At 35.8% G+C, this 22,261-nt stretch overlaps 1 protein-coding gene across 1 annotated transcript in view; it reads left to right on the plus strand.

The window, feature by feature from the left end:
• The window catches only part of WDFY3 (WD repeat and FYVE domain containing 3), a 243,909-nt gene that overhangs the window by 170,903 nt on the left and 50,745 nt on the right, over window positions 1-22,261 (plus strand). Inside the window, 11 exon segments of the mRNA XM_028505686.2 lie at window positions 1,727-1,960; window positions 4,623-4,722; window positions 6,784-6,944; window positions 7,745-7,974; window positions 9,095-9,204; window positions 10,843-11,025; window positions 11,912-11,952; window positions 11,954-12,070; window positions 13,077-13,154; window positions 14,473-14,700; window positions 20,924-20,977. Coding sequence (XP_028361487.2) covers window positions 1,727-1,960; window positions 4,623-4,722; window positions 6,784-6,944; window positions 7,745-7,974; window positions 9,095-9,204; window positions 10,843-11,025; window positions 11,912-11,952; window positions 11,954-12,070; window positions 13,077-13,154; window positions 14,473-14,700; window positions 20,924-20,977 — 1,536 coding nt within the window.

Here is a 22,261-nt window from a genome sequence, read left to right on the forward strand (position 1 = left end):
TGGGGCTTTGATTTGTTCTTCCATTTGAGCCTTTTTTGGGGGGGTTAGGGTCTGGTCCCGCCTGTTACGTAGTGAGAGGCGGAGCCTTAGGTGTTCACCAGGGCAGGGCAACCCAAGTTGCTGGGTTGTGATGCTGTATGTGGGGGCAGGGTCAGAGAGGGAACAATGGCGCTTGCTCCTCTCTTTCAGATTTCAGTCCCCTCTGCCACTTCCCACAAGCAAATTGGGCCCTTCTGGTGCTGGTTACGGTTGGGTGGGCTTGTGTACATTCTAGGACCCTTTGGGCCTCTGCAACGAACTCTCCTGTGAGGCTGGGAGTCTCTCCCGGACCTCAACCTCCACAGGTGTTTTCGATCAGTGTTTTTAGGCTTTATTTCCCAGCGCTAGGGCCCTGGGTTGCGAGGTCTGTCTCGCTGCCCATTTTCACCTTGTTTATCTGTGCACAAATGTGTGACTGCGGACAGCCAGCTGCCGTGGACACCTCACTGGGTCTGCTTGTTGCCTCCCACACCCATGGCCTGGGGTCTGCCACTGTGGTCTGCTAGTCACCACCTGTGCCCTGCGTACCCAGGACCACCAGCCACTGCTTTTTCCTGCTGCAACCCCTCTCCACTGGCTGCCAACTCCACCCCTCTTACCGGTCTGGATGAATGGTTTTGGGACTTCTGTACAGTTCAAATTTCTGTCTGTTTCTGGTTGGGGTTTTTTTTTGTTTCTAAATTTTTGTTGTCCTTAATTTTGGTTGTGCGAGGAGGCACAGTGTGTCCACCTACACCTCTATCTTGGCCGGGAAATCCCATGTTTGTCCTTTTTGTTCAGCTTTTCTTATTTCTTTCAACTTTTAGTTTTCATATTTTGTACTGAGCTTAATAGAAAATTATTAGACTGTAATCACTTATAATATAGATACTTCTTTTGTCCTTTTAAACAAGCCCAAAAGACAGTTATTCCTCCATAGTGGTTCCAAAGTTCTTGATGTTCCTCTTACTTCCACCCCTTACTCTGGGCCTGGAATAAACTAAGTTCTTCATACTGATTTTTCTTCATGTATAAAGGTGAACTATTCATTCTACAACTGTAGGGATTTGTAGGATAAACACAGGTATAGCACATGACTAACCACCATGGCTTTGTTTATAATTTTAAAATCCTCATTTTTGGTAAACATAGACTTAAGCGACTACCTCAGTGTCTTGCCTCGTCCAGCATCTCGTACAGTGTATTCTAGCCCCCTTTTTCTTTTCTTTGGCTCAAATTGGCACTAGTTTCATTGTTTTGTATTTTTATTTATTTGGGTTTTTTAGGTGCCACCATTATGCCAGGTCTTTATCTGAAACTTTATGATGTTTGAGTTCTCAGGTTTGTTTAAATATGCAAATGTGGTTATTCTCATTTTATTTCATTTATTTTAAGTGCAGTTATCGACAGAAGAGATAAAATTCAGCGTAAAACAGGTACACAGCTAGTGGGCAGTGAGTAGTTTCATATTAGAAAGAGATGTGTAGGGTAGCCATGGCCCATGGTGACACATAGCACCCAATCACCACTGCCTTTGAAAGAGGGGCCGAGTAAAGCAAAATGAAGTGCTGGTTGAATAGCTTAATAAGAGGTATGTGTTGAAGAAAAATACCATTGCTGCTACAGTTTAGTTTTTTAGAAACGTGGAAGTGAAAACATCAAATAAAACTGAATGAGACTAGCATATATTTCCACTTAATTTTACTAGGTGACAGATCTAGATGATGAAGTCGGATCTCCAGCGGAAGAGTTTAAAGCCTTTGCAGCAGACACAGGGATGAACAGAAGCCAGTCTGAGTACTGCAATGTGGGCGCCAAGACATATCTGACCAACCACCCAGCAAAAAAGTTTGTGTTTGACTTCATGCGGGTCTTAATAATAGACAACCTCTGTCTTACCCCTGCGAGCAAGCAGACTCCATTAATTGATCTTTTGTTGGAGGTAAATACAAAGAAATACATTCACATCTGTTTTGCATTGTTTTTATAATTAGAACATGAATAACCAAGAAAGCTTTATGCCAAATGCCTTTCAGATTTCTAATTCTTCTGGGTTGTATAGATAGAACATGTCATGGGCTATGAAAATTTTTAATTTCAACGGGCTATATACCCTATCAATTTGTTTCTCTCCTTTTCATCTCTGCAGGTGTGTCCCTTTATCACTTTTCATCATTGTACCCCTACACCAGGAATTGACAGACTTTTCCTGTTACAATTTTATGATTTTTCCCTTTATGACTTAGTAATGATTTTAAGCTTTGCAGATTGTACAGTCTCCATCACAGCTAGTTAACGATGCCATTGGCACTAGAAAGCAGCCACAGACATAAACGAATGGGCTTGGCTATGCTGCAGTAAAATTTTATCTGCCAAAACAGGCAGAGGCTGGATTTGGCCCAGCACAGTTTTAGTGTACCAGGGCTCTGAAAAAAAAACACATTTTATGAAAGATACAATCAGTGCAGAAGACTAACTGCTTTTCTGTTTGAGGAACTTCCTACTGGCTCTTAGCAGAATGGCAACTAAAACAGCACTTTCATGTGCTCCCTCTAGTGGCTGATACAGTTAACTCTTTATTTGAAACACTAAAACCACAGCAGATGTTTTATCTGATTCATGGGAAAAAATCTGGTCAATTAAAAGAAATCATTAATATAACTTAGATTCCATCATGTTAAGTATTTTAACTAGGACCACAGTGTTTAATATTGTCAGAAAAATAGTCAGTTTCATCAGTAATCCCTGTGGTAGAATTTAAAAGCATTTCTAATAGGACATGCCCTTGGAAACTTTAAAAATAAGAAAAGAGATGGCCAGCATCTTAGTGCATCAGGTAAGTATTTAAAGCATTCTATGCAGAATGAAAATAACAAGAAAGTTCAGAGGCGGTGTGTTTAACGGAAAAAGCACGGGTTTTGGAGTGAGAAATGACTGGTCTGAATTCTGGCCCTGTTTGTTATGTGAGTGTTTTAATCTCACTGAGCTAAACTCATTCTCTGGGAAATGATACTATATGCCATCTTCTCTGCATGATTGTTATGAAAGTTAAATATGTCTAAATTACCCAGCAAAAACTATTTTGAGAAATTGAATGTGTGCTGATTATAGCTGTGTGACCTTGGCCAACATCAGTTCTTTCCATCCCTTACTGTTTGCCCATCATTAAAAGGCATAAAAATAGAACCTGTCTCTAAGGACTGTTGGGAGAATGAAATGAGGTGATACATGTAAGAGCTCTAATACAGTGCCTGGCATATAAGACATACACAATCAAGTGGCTGGTGTTAGCTTATTGTAAGGGTTTCAGGGAGTCTTCTCCCAGCTTCCATTCACCATCATCCTCTGCTGTCACCACCAGGCATCTTAGGGAGGGTCAAATGGATTTGCTGCATGTGAACACCACCATGGCAGCAGAAGGAAAGTGCATAAAAACAGATCACAAAGTATTCAAAGGAAAGATAAACTAAGGGGGCCAAGTTGGGGTGTCCTATCTGATACGATAAGCAAGCTTCTGTAGCCTGAGGAGTTTGCAATATTGGAATCAGAATGAAAAAGCTCAACACCCTCTTTTTTCAAGGCTTCAGCCCATTACGGAACCAGAATATCAAAGACCCTTCCTCCAAGAGTTGAAGTGCTCTCCCGTGGGCAGAAGACACCCATGGGCTGTTGGACTGTGTACAGGAAGGTTCTGCATAGTATTCCAGGCCTCAGAAAGGAGGCTTTGATTCTTTGCGGACTAATGTTGACTGGCTTCACTGTTTTCACAAGGAAGACAGGTCTAACAGCCAGAGGCCGGAGCAGATCATAGTGTTTACCACATCTTCATGCTGCTCTGAACTCATCCTGGTTGTCAGGCAGACCAAGCATATTTATCTAAAACTTGTGAGCAGATTGTAGCACGGTTGCCCTTGTGTATTGGTTAACTTTAAAATGGAGATTTTTTTAGTAGTCTTAAAAGAGTATGGTACAGCAGGGGAGGCCGTGGATTTTGACATCAAAGAAACTGAGGTTTGAAATCCTATTTGTGGCTTGACCAAGTAACTTAACCTTTCAAAGCTTCAATTACCTTATTTCTAAAATGGAGCCCTGGCTGGTGTGACTCAGTAGATTGAGTGCCAGCCTGAAAACCAAAGGGTTGCCAGTTTGATTCCTAGTCAGGGCAAATGCCTGGGTTGCGGGCCAGGTCCCCAGTATGGGGTGCATGAGAGGCAACCACACTTCGATGTTTCTCTCCCTCTTTCTCCTTCCCTTCTCCTCTCTCTAAAAATAAATAAATAAAATCTTCAAAGAAAAACTCTTTAGTGATAGCTTATTCTTTAAAAATAAAGTAAGATGTAATAGACTATCAGATATTCTATATTTGTAATATTTAGAATACTACTTTTGGAAGAACTGATTCAAAAGAAGATGATGTTTCATCTTTGCTTCATTTTATTTTTATTCTATGGACAGAAATATAAGACAAAGGGATTAAGAATATTTATGTTGTTATTAATCAGTAAGATTTTTAATCCTTTGTTACATTTTAGTAATATAATTATGGTTGAGCCCTTATCTTTATTTAGTTGGTTCTGTTTCTAATTCTACACTTAATTGATTAGGCTTCCCCTGAAAGATCTACAAGAACTCAGCAAAAAGAATTTCAGACTTACATTTTGGATAGTGTGATGGACCATTTGCTTGCAGCTGATGTGTTACTGGGTATGTTGTATTTTCACTTTAAAAGTATTTATAACCACTTTCTCTCTCTAAACCCCAAGTGTACCTCCTTTCTAAGTTTATGTATTTTCTATTCATTTTCAACTCTTATTGATATTTTTCTATAATGAAGAAAAGGCCCATACAGCTCTTTCCTTTGAGTCTGGGATAAAGGTCAACATTAGGAAGTACTTAAGATGGTTGTCCATACACCTGTGCACTCCCAGGTGGCAGGAAGAGGACAAGGAGAAAAAAATGTTTTAAAAACAGTATTACATGAACTGTTAAATTTTTATGAATGTCTAATACTTTAGACATTCATAGACTCATTCATTCATTCATTTAGACTTTAGATTAACTTTTTCATTATAATACTTATAAAAGGTAGAGTTCCATGAATTACCACCCAGACAACATACCTATATAAAACCTCTCGGAAATGTGTTACCAGTACCCTCAGAAACTCCCTTTCTCCCTGACCAGTTACAACTCACTATATTGTCCCAACTTCTAGAACAGGTTCATTTTTGCCTGCTTTTGAACTTTGTATAAATGGAATCACAAAGTACGTATCCTTTTTAGTTTAGTTTTTTACACTCAATGTTGTATCTGTTGGATTTATTCATGTTCACATGGCAAGAGTTCATTGCTATAAATAGTAAATATATCCATTTTACTATTGATGGATATTGGATAGTTTCCAGCTTAAGACAATTAAACATAAAGCTGCTGTAAACATTCTTGTTCATATGGGTTACATCTACAGGGCAAGACAAAAATAGCTTTACAGTTGCAAGTGTGTGGAACACTTTAAGCTCGTGTTATTATTTATTAATCATTGTGTTCTTTTCCATATGAACAACTGTAAACCTATATTTCCCCACTCTGCATGTACAACATTTATAAATATCTGTTGAGTATATATCTATGAATGGAATTGTTGAGTCATAACTATGTATATATAATTCTTTAGGATAGCTTCCAGGACATAAATTGAAAACACATTAATTTTTTTCTCAATGTCTCTATCTAGTTACAATAAAAGTATAAAATCTGTACATTTACAGTGGAGCTAATATTTATATGTAAAATAAGGATTAAATTTAAAGAAGGAAAAGTAACAATTTAGTGTATTTGTTACTTGAGTTCCTGGTAATAATATTAATCATAGAACCTCCATGTTATTAAATTACTAGTCTTTTGCAAAGTAATTTGCCAAGAAATCTTTAGTATTGATGTAACATGCAACTTTCAAATCATTGTGTGAAGTCAACCTTTGTTTTTATCACTTGTGATACTATTTATGTAGTTTTATTTCACTACGTCAAGACACAAAATGAAGAGTTTTGCATAATGTGGTAATTTAGAGTGTGGTAGAAATAATCAGAGGACTTATCAGAGGCTCTAGAATTTCTAGAATCAATGGGCTTAGAGGGGGCATTCTGGTAAGGGAGAGAAGCTTGAAGAATTAGTCCTGAAGCAGTAGAAGCAGTGTGTACTAGCAAGAACCTGAAGAAGCTGTGATAGCTTTACAAAAGAGACATTGCTTGTGGCAGACATGGAGGGGGTGAAAGGCAGCCCTTGGACCACCACACTAATTACACTTCATTATTCACAAATCTGAGCCTCTCTTCTGCCTACATTGCTTCATCACTATTAAAGACTTACTGCAAAATCAAGGGTTTTGTTTAATGGTTTGTTTTACCCTTTATTAGTTTACAAAATCAATTTACAGCTAATAAACTGCCTTAACTTTTCTCTGAAATGAAGATCATCTGTCACTCACAGTTTAAGTTGAAGGACTGTTTGCTTATCATAGACTGTCTTAAGGCAATAGACTTCACTGTCTCAATCTATAACACTTTTATCCTGCAGACATTATTCATCCAACATTTATCATGATTTCTAGCCATGAACATCATTTATGAGAGTAGTACATAAGAACTGTGTACTTCTCAGTGTAGTAGATATACTCATTTTGCCTTAGCCTGATTTGTTTGAGGATCTGGCCTTATGCTGGTAGATACCAATTTTCTTAGGCATCCTTTTTCTGTTGGAATTTAGGGGAAGATGCATCTCTACCTATTACCAGTGGAGGAAGCTACCAGGTATTGGTGAACAATGTGTTTTACTTCACACAACGTGTGGTGGACAAGCTTTGGCAAGGCATGTTCAACAAAGAATCTAAACTTCTCATAGATTTTATAATTCAACTAATTGCACAGGTAATCGATTGTCACTATTACTTATAGATTACATGTTTTCTGATTGAAAAATTAATAAGATAATGAATGTTAACATTTAACAAAAAAATTCAGCTTATTAAAAGTGAGTAAAAATGGTAGACCTGTAACCCTTTTGCCCTTAACTATACCTGGCACCAGTGTGTCCTTTGTGACAGTGTCTGGTTTTCTCAAGCTGTGGGCTCTCATTATCTCCCCACAGGTATTGCTGTTTGCTGCCCAGATAGCTAGTTTCCTTTTAATTTAAATAATTTAAGTTAATAAAATTTGGTAAGTTTTTTACTGAATGATACATCTGTGTATAAAGGCTAACAGCATGAAAGAGTTGATGTCAAAGGAATCTTCTCTTGTAATGGAATCTTTACAAAGTCCATGTGGTTCTTGTTCCTTTAAAGATGTTATTTTAATGTGTGTTGGTGGTAGTTTTGACTAAGGAATATTGGCCTGGTTTGGCAAGAGTGATTAATATTATTCAATACTTAATTTAGAAAGTAGGCAATACTATTATCATGTTTTATTAGCATGTGGTACATAGGTTTTTTTGTGTGTCGCCTAAGAATTCTTTTAAGAGTTAAATTTATATTGAAGCTAAAGAGAAAAGCTCTCAAGTAAAGGGATGAAACTGGAATATCCAAAGTTTTTTACTAAAAATTTTAGGTAATTTTTTTAGTAATTTTTAGTAGATTATTCACCCTAATTTCACACCTCATTCATGTGTGAATGATAAGCAGATCTTTTGTGTTTGGCCATTTTACTGAATAAAATATCTTTCATACCTTTAGTCAAAGAGAAGATCACAGGGATTGTCGCTGGATGCTGTTTATCACTGCCTCAATAGGACCATCTTGTACCAGTTTTCACGGGCACACAAAACTGTCCCACAGCAAGTAGCTCTCCTTGATTCACTCAGGGTCCTGACTGTAAACAGGAACTTAATCCTGGGACCTGGGAACCATGATCAAGAATTCATCAGCTGTCTAGCTCACTGCCTTATTAATCTTCATGTTGGAAGGTAATTCCTTTAGTTTCAGTTTGTGACCTTGAATTTGTCTTTGATGTTACTTCACCAGAACTTTGTTTTATTTTTATCGATAGCAACATTTCTTTTTCCATTAATCTCAGTTTTATTTAAACCTTCATGCAAAAAGTAAGACTAGTGTTGCATTTTTGCAATGAAATGAGCATTTTCCTTTAATTTTCTGTATCTCTAAATTTTTCATTAGTCACCATATGTCACATTTATAATTTTAAAAAGTAAGTTTGCTTTTAAAGTAAATAACATACACATTGTTAGAAGTTAAGAGGATTAAAAGGAAAAGAATGCAGTGAATAAACACAATGGCATATACTAACTGAATGAAATGAGTATTTTTCCATTGATTGTTTTGACAGATACTTCTTTAGTGTCTGCTGGTGTTTAGGCATTGAATTAGTGACCAGGATGTGATCAAGAGGGACCCTGTGTCAGGGTCTTGGAGCATGCAGTCTTCAAGGGTAGGGCAGTTAACTAAGCAAGCCCAGTCAGGTGTGCTCAGTGCTCTGCTAGAAGCTAGAAGCTAGAAGCAAGGTGCTTTGGGAGCCTGTAACAGGTGTCCCTAACCTGGAAGAAGCACCTGCTGAGTTGCATCTTGAAAATGGTCAAGGAGGTGGTTAACCCTCTTAGCAGGTCAAGGAAGAGCGATGTAGAAAGAAAGAGCCATCTATGTGATTGCCCAGAGGGAAGGAAGTATGTGGCATGTTTGGGAAACTGCAAGTACTTCACTGCTGCTGGAGGCAAGAGTGCTGCAATGGGAGACGAGAGGGGGCAGGATGCACCGGCCTAGGAGGAGAATGTTCTTAAATGAACTTTTTGTAACTTTTAGGTAAAAATGTTCATCAAAAAGCATCTTGAATATTAGGGTGTTCATCTTGATGCTATAGTTTAGTTACTTTTAGTCAAGTGGATTTGTGAGCACACCCCTTAAACATGGCATTTTTATTAAAAACTGGACATTTTGTGCATCTGCTGAGTGTATGTCTGTCAATTATGGAGCTTTGTAAGGGAGCCAGCCTTGTATCTGCAAAGAATAGTTATTAGAGTTTTTTAGCTACCGTCATTTTCTTCATACAGTTTAAACTGACTAATTTTTCAGCAACGTGGATGGATTTGGACTGGAAGCAGAAGCCCGCATGACTACATGGCACATTATGATCCCCTCCGACATTGAACCAGATGGTGGGTACAGCCAAGATATTAGTGAAGGTTAGTACCTCAACTTTTTTCCCCTTTCCTTCTCACTCATTAATTAACAACATTGACATCCAGTCTCCCAGTAGAACATACCTGTACATACACTGATATGCCTACCAACATATACCATCATGTGGCTGTGTGTGTCCTATGCCAAGGTGGTAAAACCACTAACCACTGATCTTGCTATACCTCAACATTTTGTAGTAACATTGGGAGACTTAATGATATTCATATTTGCACAATTAATAGTGCAGATACTAACTTGGCACTTACCCTGAAGAGAGCTGCCTATTGGTAGAGTTAGTCATATTACATCAGAGGTAAATGTTGCCTGAGACAGGTTGTCAGTACTATCATTTTTATTTTTATTCTCTCTTTATTTTTCATTTAGTTTTCTGCTGATTTTGTATTATGCATGAAAGTCTTTGGGTGGGTTGATTTCTTATTACCACATTGTTTAGTAAAACAGATGAGATCATTACAGTTGTATTTGTCTTTGCAGCAATACAGTGTGGTAGTTTTGCATATGATTTTATGCTTTGGCAGTCCAGCACTCATTCTTTCAATCATTTAAGCATTAACTTATTCTGTCTTCTTTCACAAAAAGTTCTTGAACCCCAGACACTGAGGACACAGTGATTATTTTCACCCCCTCCCCTGTACCCCTCAAGGAATTAACAGTTAAGAACATTGGTTCTCAAAGCAAGGTTCTCAGACTAGCAACATCAGCATCACTTGGGAACTTGTTAGAAAAGCAGACTCTGACCTCACTCAGAACTACTGAGTCAGACCTCCAGCTGACCCTGATGCTTGCTGAAGATTGACTGGTCTAGAGCAGGGGTAAATTAGCAAGGAGTCCAAAGCAAGAGAGAATTTACTAGTAAAAACTTTTTAAAAATATTTATTTCCTTTTGGAAAATATTCAAGAACAACTTAAAAAAAAAACTCCCATTGCAGCTTCCTAAGCAGTGTTCACTTGCGATAGCCGCTCTGTGCTGCACCCCACCAAGGTCTCAGAACTCCCCATACATATAATGAGAAGGGTGAGAATGAAAATTTCTGTGGTTTCATTAGGTATTTTATTTTAATCATAATACTATACACTGTTATGAATTAATGCATTACGAACCTTCAGCTTAAAGCCTTTTACCCTTTTAATTATATTCCTTCATGAAACAAAAAAAGTAAATTAAAAAAAAAGAACAACTTAGTTTTGAGCTTAAATATTGAGGTCTAAAAATTTTTAATGAGGGATATGTTTTTCTTTATATAAAAGAAGCTAGATAATGAATATGAATAAATTTCCAATTTTATAAATAAAAATACAGTCTTTGCATGAACATAAAATTTTTTTTGTTTTTGGGTTTTTTTAGTTGTCCAAATAGCCAGCCACATTTTTGGTTCCTGAATAATCCCTTTTACTGATCTGGATAGGATATGAAGCATTTTCTTTCTTTCTTCTTTCTTTTCTCTTTTTTTTCTTTTTCTTTCTTTCTTTCTTTCTTTCTTTCTCTTTCTTTCTTTCTTTCTTCTTTCTTTTAACAAGTACTATAAATACTAGATGAAATTCATGAAGAAAAATACTAACTTTATATTGTGTTTTTGATCAGTTGCTTTTTTTTTTTTTTTTTTTTTTCCACTTCTTAGGGCGTCAGCTTCTCATAAAAGCTGTCAACAGAGTTTGGACTGAATTGATACATAGTAAGAAACAAGCCTTGGAGGAGCTTTTCAAAGTCACTCTACCTGTGAATGAAAGGGGCCATGTGGACATAGCTATGGCAAGGCCACTCATTGAAGAGGCTGGTTTGAAGTGCTGGCAGAATCATTTGGGTGAGAAAGTCTATAGAGATCTTATGACCAAGAAATTTACACATGGCTGTTATATATGGGTGCACTTTGGATTTGTAATGAAAACTTTCTGAAAGGCTATTTTGACAGCAGAAGTAAAAGTCAATACAATATAATCCATTGTAGAATGGTTATACCAAGACAGGGTTTTTCTTAGATTTTTTTTTAATCTAAGGTGTGTTATATATTAGGCATCTATGAGTTTGGAAAATAATACACTGCTTGTGCAGCTTTAGTATGCTCACCATCTTGGCTATAAAGTCTACAGTTCCCCATCTTTAATTCTCAAGTTCAAAAAACCCCGAAAACTCAATTTTTTCATTATTTTGGCCCCAAAATTCACTTAGTAGCAAAAATTCACCTATATTTATTTATTCTACTTGGTATGAATATTCATGCATTTTGTACAGAAATGTTAACATGTTAAATTATGGTTCACCACTTTAGACCCTGTGGTAGTATTATATAATATTTAGGAGTGTACCATATTGTCTTATTAAAATTCAAACCATTCTAAATTCCAAAGCATACCCAGCACCAAAGATTTTAGTCAGGGGACTGTGAATTGTTATGAATACAGAAACTGATTTCATTAAATTTGCATATTACTGGAGAGCTAAGTTGCAACCAAGTGTAAATTCAACTGCTATAATAATTGTCAAGCAGCTATCCTTATCCAAGATCACCAATAAGTAAATATATAATAGCTAAGTAAATGTATAATAGCTAAGAGACCGTCTGCGTCTGTGCTATAAGCTGCTTTTGATTACTACAGAATTGTAGTTTGTCACCATGATACAAAAGAATTAAAAATAAAACTAATAAATACATGGATAAATTGTAAAATAATCTAATTTTACTTTCATAGCCCATGAAAAGAAATGCATAAGTCGAGGAGAAGCTTTAATCCCCCACCACCCAATCCAAGCTGTCCCGCGTCAGCAGTGGCTTTGGTCTTTCCAAGTTGACAGGATCAAGAAGGAACCGGAAAGAAAGTGGTCTCAGTAAACATAGTCTTTCCACCCAGGTACATTGTTTAGAATACACTTAACATATACAAGCAAATGATTTGAAATGAACTTTTCTACATTTTTGCTTTAAAAGAAAATAATTGTGGGAACTTCTCCCATATTATTATGAAAAAATTGCATGATGTGTGTTGTGGATTTACATCCCTTTTATAAATGGACATAAGATGAGATTCAGATATTGATATATGATCAGACTATTTGATAATTTTTACAAACTTGCACTAAATTTGTTACTGATAATTATCATTTAAAGCAGTGGCAGAACAAAATGGCTTTTCAAAAAGGAATCTAATTGTGTATACCTCTGACTGATTTTTTTTAACTCATCTACTTCAGTGTTAATTTCTTCCTCATCATACTTCCTTTGCCATCCCAGAGTCTTAGTGGGAAAGGGCCTGAGAGAAACAGTATGTATCTGTCACTCCATGTGTCAGCCTGAGTTCTCCGGGAAGCACACTCTGAGACAGAGTCTAGTGTGCAGGAGTTGATTAGGGGTGCCTTTGTGGTCATTACGTGAGGAAGATGGAAGCAGGGTTGGTCATGGGGAAGTGTCAAGCTACAGTGCAGGTCCATGGCAGCCTCAGCCACCCTAAATAGATGTTTAGGTGTCAAAATGGTCAGACCTATTTGATCTGGACTGGGCTGAAATGGCTGATCCTGTTTACCCCCAAATGAAGCAATCATCGGATATGGGGTGGCCCGCAGCTCTCTGCAGCTGAGATGATCCCTGAAGGTACTGACAGCATTCCTGCAAGCTGGGCAGCAAGCATGTCCTTGAAGGGGCATTGAGATGGGGACAGAGTGTGAGTTTTTGTGTTCAGCACACATTCTCCATTAGTTTCATCATGTAAGTAATCTTCCAGAGTTTTTTGTGTTTATTTGTAGTGGTGCCTTTCACAGAATTTTTAACTAATTGTTCAGCGTTAATTTCAAGGTCAGTTAACTTATTTTTTTTCCAGGAAATACATGTGTTATTAAACTTCTCTTTCCATCCATCGTTAGGAGATTTCTCAGTGGATGTTTACACATATCGCTGTTGTTCGTGACTTAGTGGACACGCAGTATAAGGAATATCAGGAGGTAAGAACTCAGAATCACAATAATGTTTTGTTTTGCATTGCTTGAGTGGGTCAGGACTCTGTTTCTCCTGATACTTTCCTACCCATTTGAAGGATAAGCTGTGAAACTGCATTCATTGTTAGATGATTTTAATTACCCCTGCCAATAGCTACTGTGGCTATTGGTTTTAAGAAACAAATTCTGAATTTCCTAAAGGCAAACTGCATTAAAAAAAAATCAGCAAATTTGAAATCAGCACAGCTGGATCCTGTTGACATTCAAGAGTGACATACAGCATTGTTCCAATAAATAGTAAAATAAAATACAGATCCCTGTCTTTCAGACTTATCAAGGAGATTGTGAAAATATACATCAAAGTTACTGAGAAATCTCTTAAAATTCTAATAACTTAAAGTACTAAAAATAAAGTTTTTTTATTGCAGGGACTTGGTGATAATGTCAGTAAAAAATAAATTCAATGAAAGCTTGTTGGTGAATTGATTATTAGTATGCAACTTAATCCTAAATATTTTATTTCCAATACCACTGTTTGTGGGGTCTATTAAAGATTTCTGAATGATAAAGTGCTAACATTTTATGGTCATAACATTAAATTAATTATTATAGGGAATTCCACTACCCAACCTGAATGCATAAGTACTACTGTGTTGTCTTATAATTTTATGATTATTCATTCAGTAAGATTTATTATTGGTTGTATAAAGAGATCTTTATCCTTAGACTTAGGTTGTATATATATATTGAACAAATCATTAAATAAGTTATAACCATCTACTGTTAAAAAATTTGAGGTGAAGTTCCCTATCAGAGCTGCATGTTTATATTCTTTACCTAAAATATTTGGAAATGATACAAAGCTTGTCAATAATCTAGTGTATTGGCAATACTTTTTTTTAATCTGATTTCCTAGATTTTCTCCTATTCTGGTAACTGCTTTGCAGTTTTGGGGTGGGAGTGGACTCATCCTTAAATTGCCATGTTTTTTTAGTTACTCGCACTGGACTAACCACTTCAGCATATGTTCATAGGTAATATTGCCATCTCCCTGTGCACTGGTCACTCAGTTCCTTCAACTTGCAGTTCAGCTGCACTCACGTCCGACCCCATACATGCCTGGTCGTTTACTTGGTGCTAAAACAATCACCTTGTACAACCACAAAACTCCATCTTTTCACAAAATTGGTGTGCTTTAACCATGAACAAGTATAAATGATAAGGACTGGTTTTACAGATATTAACTTGGTTTTAAGGTGTTTGTAGACTTTTAATTGTTACTCCTGCTTTTACTCAAAAACCAACCTGGACCCTTTCCTCCTAGCGTCAGCAAAATGCCTTGAAGTACGTGACAGAAGAGTGGTGCCAAATTGAGTATGAGCTGTTGCGGGAGCGAGGGTTGTGGGGGCCCCCCATCGGTTCCCATCTAGACAAATGGATGTTGGAGATGACAGAAGGGCCCTGCAGGATGAGGAAGAAAATGGTGCGAAATGATATGTTTTATAACCATTACCCTTACATGCCAGAAACGGAGCAAGAGACAAATGTGGCGGTGAGTATGCAGAATTAAATGTTTGTAATCGTGCTTTCAAGTTATTTTTTTCTTTTTTGTAAGCATCTTTCCTTATTAGGTCAATTACCTAAAATATCAAATTTTGAAAATTCAATATATTATGTTAAATTGATAACATCAGGGTGGTGGCAGTGGAATAAAAGATGCAGCAGTGAAAGAAGGAGACATCATAGTGGAGTGGTTTAGATCACAGAGTCTGCAGCCAGACTGCCTGGATTTAAAACCTTCCTCTGTCCATCCACCTGCCAGGTGACTTAGTACAGGTCATTCAGCTTCTTCCAGTTTCTGTTTCCTTATGCCTAATGGGGAGAAAATAAGGGTTTCATCTCAAAAGCTGTTAGAAGGGAGGATTGAGTTAGTTAAAATTAGTAAAGTACTTAGAATAGTGCCTGGCATAAAATGATCACTACATGAAGGATTTTTTAAGTGAATAAAATGAATATTGGTACTAAGCAATATTCTTGGACAAAATGTCAAGAGCAGCTAATAAACAATAGTCTGAACATACAGATCTTTACAGTTATGTTAAGAAGCTTCATCACCAACTCCATGGGTTTAAAAGACAGTATTTGCCCAAGTTCCTTGTTACACAGACAAATTACCCTTCCCAAACCTTCATTTAGTACTTTTCACAAAAAAACATTTGTGTAAGCTGATAATGATACAGGAGTCATGTATTTACCTATGAGAAAACACTGTCTTTCCCAATAAAGTCACTACAAATTTAAGAAGAGAAAACACAGGACTATAACATCTACTGAATTTAATTGTGAGAATCATCATAGCAGTTCTAAGTAGCAATTCAGCTCGTCAGTGTCCAAAAATAATCCTTTGCCTACAAAATGAATAGTGGCTCCCTCCTTAGAATTCACTTTTGTCATAGAATCACAGCTTTGGGAATTGGAAGGAGATGTCACCGGTAATTTCATCCAGTCTCCTAATTCTATCCTGTCAGTGTGTGATGAATTATGAAAACATCATTTATGGGGCATTTTACATTTTTGTACCTTGTCTGTGTATTTCCTTCTTAACTGCACTCTCTGTTCAGAGTGGCTACTGTCATGGACAGGGCTGCTCCAGAGAACGTCCTGACTTTAGTGTCTCATGGTTTCTTTTTAAAATCCATATTTCTTATTGATAAACATAAGGTTCTCATGTTTTCCTTTAGTCGTTTAAAATTTCAAAAAAATCTGACTTTTCAAAAAGATAAGTCTGGAAAAACATATTTTAAGATTCTCCCCTTCCCCAAGAACTTGACCACACCCTATGCTTAACTATCCCTAGACAGAAGGTTACTAGGGAATATTTTTCATATTTTGTTTCAGCCCTAGTTTTTAGCTGGCTCTAAAACAAAGTATTCTAAATAAATCTTGTGCAACTCCTATTCCCAGTTAGGAACTCATATCACTACAAAGAATCATCCACTGAAGAACATATTGGAATGGTTATTCTTGGATATTTGGTTAATAGAAATCTGAGAGATAAAGTTCAGTCACTTGCCCAGTGTAACATTTTATTATATTTTATTAAAAACTTCATTTCAAAACTAAGATTTATAAAGGTGACTTGAAACATGGGTCTTTTAATAAGTAGCTCAGATCATCTAATGTGAGGCAATTTGCATTGTTCCAATTTTTTTCTTCTGCCAAAGCCCTAGCTTCATTTACTTGTACTCACTGATTCCACCTCTGTCCTGATGCTATTTCCAGTGTAGGTTGTAGACCTGCTAATATATAGTCACTTCTAATTTTTCAAGATAGCTCCCTAAAGTCTACTGTTCTGGAAGCTATTCAGTGTTGTCAAGAATGTCATATGTTGTACAGCTATAGCTTAAAATGCTACATAATTTCTAATACCAGAAAACTATAATTGTGAGAAAACTAAACCCATATTTTTGCAGCTTTTTACTGGCACCTACTTGTAGTCAGAGCAAACCAGCACTATTTTCTCTAGTTTTTAATCTTTTCCCCCCAAATAAATCATTAAGAATTTAAGCCTGATTTGATAACATATTTCTTATTGAATTGATACTTGTTTAAGGTGAATCTATTCAAGAATACTAAAGGACAGAGTGGAGCAAAAGTAGGTTTACATTTGGCGAGTATGTGAAACAGTTTATTCTGGTATTAGTACTTATTAATTATTGTATTATTTTCCATATGAACAACTGTAAACCTGTTTTTGCCAAACCCTGTATAAGTATACTCTCTTAAATATGTGAATAACTATTTATAGTTCACTGAAGTATATACTTTCTAAGTTATATAACCGTATTTTTTTACTGTACCCAGTCCTATATAGTGTCATTTACTTTACAGACATACATTTGATTTTCTATATCAGATAAAATCAAAATGACCTATGTAGAGTTTACACTTACAACCTTAATATATCATTAGCATTTTACCTATGCAAAGGAGTTCACCAGCCTATGAAATCTAAACAGACAATCTCAGAAATAGGCATGTACCGTATGGAACTTAGTGTTTAACCAGATGGGTTACATAATGGGAGAACCAAGGTAGGAGATACATTTTGAAATAGGAAAGAGCAAATGGACAGAGGAGATTACTACAGAACGCAGAATTCATGCCCAAGTCTAGGTTTGTCTGCTAGGATGAAGTTTTCTAAAAGAGTAGTTTGCTTTTGCTAGTTTAAAAACTTCTGTAGCTATAACATGACATTAAATATGCACTTTTGTTTTATGGAATATGCAATCTGGCAACATTGACAGCAAAGAAATTCCAAAAACTAGAAGCAACTGCTATCCCACTGACTTATGTTGTGAAATCAGAAAAGAAGAGCGAATACTTAAAGATGCAGTTTTATTTACATCCCTAGCAGCCCTTGAACTATAGTCAATATTCTTATCCCAATTTTACAAATGAAGAGTAGAAACCTAGAAAAGTTAAGGGAATCTTTCGAGGTCACAGCTACCAAGTAGTGGAGTAGTATATGCAATGAGTGTAGGTTGACAATTCTTCAGAAGTTGAATAATTTTTGAAAAAGAAAAGGTTCTGTCTGATGTTCTCGGTTTTGTGACATTATCTGTAAATAGTGAATTTCTTTCACAGAAACCACATATTAGGCTTTGTCTTTCTGATGCTAGCAGAGTACCTAGAACTTAATAAATTTTGACTGAGTTGACTACCAGCATTCACTCTTCCTGAGTTTTAGATTTTATCCATTGCTTCTTGTTCATTCTGTAGAATTTTTCTAATTCTGAAATTTTTACACTAAAAAGAGCTAAAGCCAGATTTTATGGGGCCTGATGTTTATACAACTGTGCGGGGGGGCTCTATGAGAAAAGGAGTACAAAGGTATGAGTACAAAGTTACTAGGGTCAGCCCTGTTTCCAAGGTTTTGAAGGGAGCCTGTGGGAAGTGAGGGCTGTTAAGTTTAAGCTTTATTTGCTTCATAATAAATCCACCTCCACCCTGAACTGTATTATATTAAAATATTGCCTCCCAGAGGACAGCTTAATCTTTCTTGCCTATCGGCTTCTATAAATGTGGTGTCCTCCTGCATGAATCTTTGTTAAATATAGCCCGTACTTTTTGCAATGTAATGGATATGTGCCAACCTAAAAATTTCTTTTGAAGCCTCTTGATGGGTAAGTAGGCTTTATCTGGAGTAAGGGCAAGTGGTTTGATTATTTGCCTTATTGATTAACAATAATTACTGTTTCTAAGTAACATTAATTTTCATACTTCTGTTGCTTAAGCTGAAAGAATACAATGATGATTAAAAAGTTATTTTCTTGTTTAAAATCTTTGATGTGTTAGAAATGAAACAAGGGATTTTTTTAGTCACTAAAGTTTTTCATAAACCTTGATAATATTACAAACTGTATAAAAAATAACGTACCTATTCTAAGTTTTGAACTTTCATTTCTTATTTTTGAATTGGATGTCTGTTTATAGAATATAGAACATATTTTAGTGTTTTATTTGCCACAGATTCAAAAGCTTTGGAAATTTCTCAACTAAAACTATTTTTTTAAAAAAGTAACAGTGATAATGATTATGTCCTGAGAAGAATTGGCATATGTGGAAAATCCTATATTCTACATGAAAATAATTTATCCTCTTTGCACCATGACTTTCCTTGGAGGATATTTTCATAACTGAAACAACTAAGTGAAATTACAGTATAATTCCACATTTAAGTGGTAATATCAGTTATAGATATTGTTAAGATGTGAGCCTTGGATATGATGAAAATATAAAATCGGGTTGTTTTAAAACAGTTGTCTTATTACCTTGAATCCTATGGAAGGAAGGAAGAGTACATGTCTTGCAATTAAAAAAATATTTAACCATTAAAACCAGGTTTTAATTCCGTAACCCCCTTATTTTCACAGAATAATAATCTTGTACAAAATTTATTATTCTTGCAAATATCATTGGAATAAAATCCTCAGCGTCTACCTATTAATGTTGGGCTTCTCGGGGCAGAAGGGTAAAAAACTTACTGGAAGGTTCCTTTTCTAATTAAGGGAGTCTGTTATGGCTGCCTCCACATACATTTTTATATGACATATAGATGTCATAGGACTCAGAAATTAAGCAACTCATTCAGGAAATTCTGTTGCCAGCATTATAGAAAAATTTGAAGTAAAGGAACTGAAAAATTATTCTAGAAATTTTGACATTGAGAAATTGAGATTTCTATATAAACATAATTGTAACAATACATAAAATAAGAGCTGTGGAAATACTAAAATTATTGGCATAACACATATCTAAGCTATTGAATGCTTTACTACTTTTAGTAAAATAAGAATTTTACTTCATCATTGAGTCAATGAACACGTATGTTATTGAACCAGCAGCGCTGAATCATATGCTGCAGAAAAAATATAAGAGCATACAAATCAGACCTTGCCCACAGTCAGGTTGGGGATATATAGTGGATATCAGTGTTGGTTTTGACAGTAGTTATTGGTCCATTTTGCTATATTGGCTTATCACACATCTATCCAGCATTCTGTCTGGTTTTTTGGGAATTTCAAATGAGTTGCAGAATCCTCCACATGCATATCAGTAGAGTTCAATATTTGTTTATAATTTTTTATTATGTAAATTTTACATACATTGAAACACACAAATCTTACGTGTACCATTCAGTGAGTTTTAACTAATGTGTAGTATACACTTGTGTAACCCAAACTCTTAATCAAGATAGAGAACATGCATGTATATTTTAAAGATTATTCTTCAATATAAGATATGCTTTTAAAAGTTTGCTTTGAAAGAAAACAGAGGGTTTGCTTAAAACCATGTGAGGTATTTCAAAGTATGCCCAGTAGTCTAGTGTTTGTTTTGCTCAGGGAAGCAAACATCTGTGAAAATATTTTGCCTGCTCATGTTTACTGTAGGGAAAGATGGTAGAAGTCATCTTCAGATAGAAACCATGAAAAGCAAGAAAAATTGGCAGTAGTTCTTCGGTGCATTATTGTCTATCTTTAGCTCTCTGTGTGTTTACCTGCATATGCCACACACTACAGCTCAATAGAAATTTCCTTCTTGTTAATCAGGATTTTATTCTGAGAATAAAATATAAAGCAGCTGCCTAAATCTTTAAAGGTACTCTTTATGAAAAACTTTTGGTTTGGAGGCTGATGATCCAGTCTGCCTTCTGTTTTCAGCCTTTCTGGGCTTACAGCTGTGCAGGTACTGAAGGAAGTAGTAGGATGTTAGGCTTTTATGGGAGGAGTTTTTTTTAACAACAAGCATTTAGTGATTTCTGTGGTGTGAGGGTACCATATATAATTCCACCAGTTGCTTCTCTTACAAAACAGAGCTGGGGGATAGGCACAGTGAGAGGTAGGTGGGAGATAATAGCTAGCATTAGATTCTGTTGTCCAATATTTTCCTTTTGAAGCCATATAAAGAGTTGCCTGTAAATCATTTATTACCGTGGCACATGCGCAGAAGTCATGTCTGTGTGATTTTTACGTATGTCTTGTTCAGTAGCTTTGAGAATTTTACTGTATTTTAGTTTCACTCTAAAACTACTCTTGATAATTGAAACAGTCACAGGATGCTCAGTGATTATTTCAAGCAGCTTAGGATATCCTGTTCATTTTATCTGAGCAAGTACATGTTCCATATTCCATACAATCCTCAAGAAGAATTTATTTTTTGTGTTGTTCTTTGTTTTTTTTCTGATGTGTTTATACTTAATACCCTATTTTCAGTCTGAGATCCCAAGTAAACAGCCTGAGACACCTGATGATATCATTCCTCAAAAGGTAAAATACAAATTACCATAAAAGAATGCAAACCACTTGCAGTTTTATTTTGGGGGTTGTTTCCTTTTGTTTTGGTGCATGGTAGATTAGACTAACTTGAAAGATTGACTTCGAATTTGCTCTTCCTGTAAATTTCTTAGAATTGAAAAGTTGGTTTCATTCATGCTGAGAACAGTTGTAGTCTTTCTTGGCTTTGCTCTAATTGGCTTCCTAGGGTCTGTGCTGCTCACTAACAGGCAGAATATTCACTGCTCTCACCGTAAAATGTGAATGGCTTCATACGTACACTAACAAGTTCTGACGCATGTTAGTAATGGGCAGCCTAACACCTTCAACTTTTTTTCAATTACTCATTTTTCTAGATAACAAACTATATATTTTGAGAATGCAAGAGTATTGTCTTTTAAAATTATATACTAAGAATAATAATCACTTTTCAAAATACAATTTAAGTTTATTTTAATTTGTTAAAAAAATTTATAATTTCTTTTTGTTTCTGGAAGATTCTATATATAATTCAGTGGGGGCAAAGTACAGTCCTTTAAAACAAAGAAATATACCACAAAATATTTAGGGTAAAATGCTTATGGTTCCAAGTTTAAATCTGGAGAGGTCCCAAGTGTTAATTCACTGTCTTGCCCATCACTAACTCTGCTTTCATCTTTTTAAAAATGAATAATTTTGAGTTGAAGATAACTGTTATACCTTATGTAGGAGATTTGTGACAGTATAAAGTTTACTACCTTTCTTTCACTTTACAGATATTACAATATTCTTACTAGTTTGCTCATCAGATTGATCTTTCCACAATTGTAATATTATTTTATATCATCTTAATACTTTCCTATGTTATGTAATAGATTTCAGTTTCCATTTGGGCATATTACTCTTTAGTTAGCTTGTGGCGCTCTTTATTCCCTGGCTCTGCCTGAAGTTAAAAGAAGGGCATTGTAGCTCTAGATAGGTATCTTTTTATCTCAAAACTGATTTATTATTTTATATTCCAGCCAACTGGACACTTGTGCTCCATTTCCGGTTTGAAATCATTGTCACAGACAATACATACTGACTACCTGAGCTTGAAGAGTAGGCCGACAGAATATTTTTAATTACATGCTCTATTCATAAGAAAGGAGAAGTAAAATAATGTTTACAAAGGCAACATTTTAAAGCTTGTTTCAAACTCCATCTTTTTTTTAAATTGTTAATCCTAAATCTGAGTCTAATTCTGGTTGAGGAACGTTTTTGTACATATAAACTTTTTCCTCTGGCTTTATGTTTCTG

The sequence above is a fragment of the Phyllostomus discolor genome, chromosome 1, assembly GCF_004126475.2.
Source record: "Phyllostomus discolor isolate MPI-MPIP mPhyDis1 chromosome 1, mPhyDis1.pri.v3, whole genome shotgun sequence".
NCBI lineage: Eukaryota > Metazoa > Chordata > Mammalia > Chiroptera > Phyllostomidae > Phyllostomus > Phyllostomus discolor.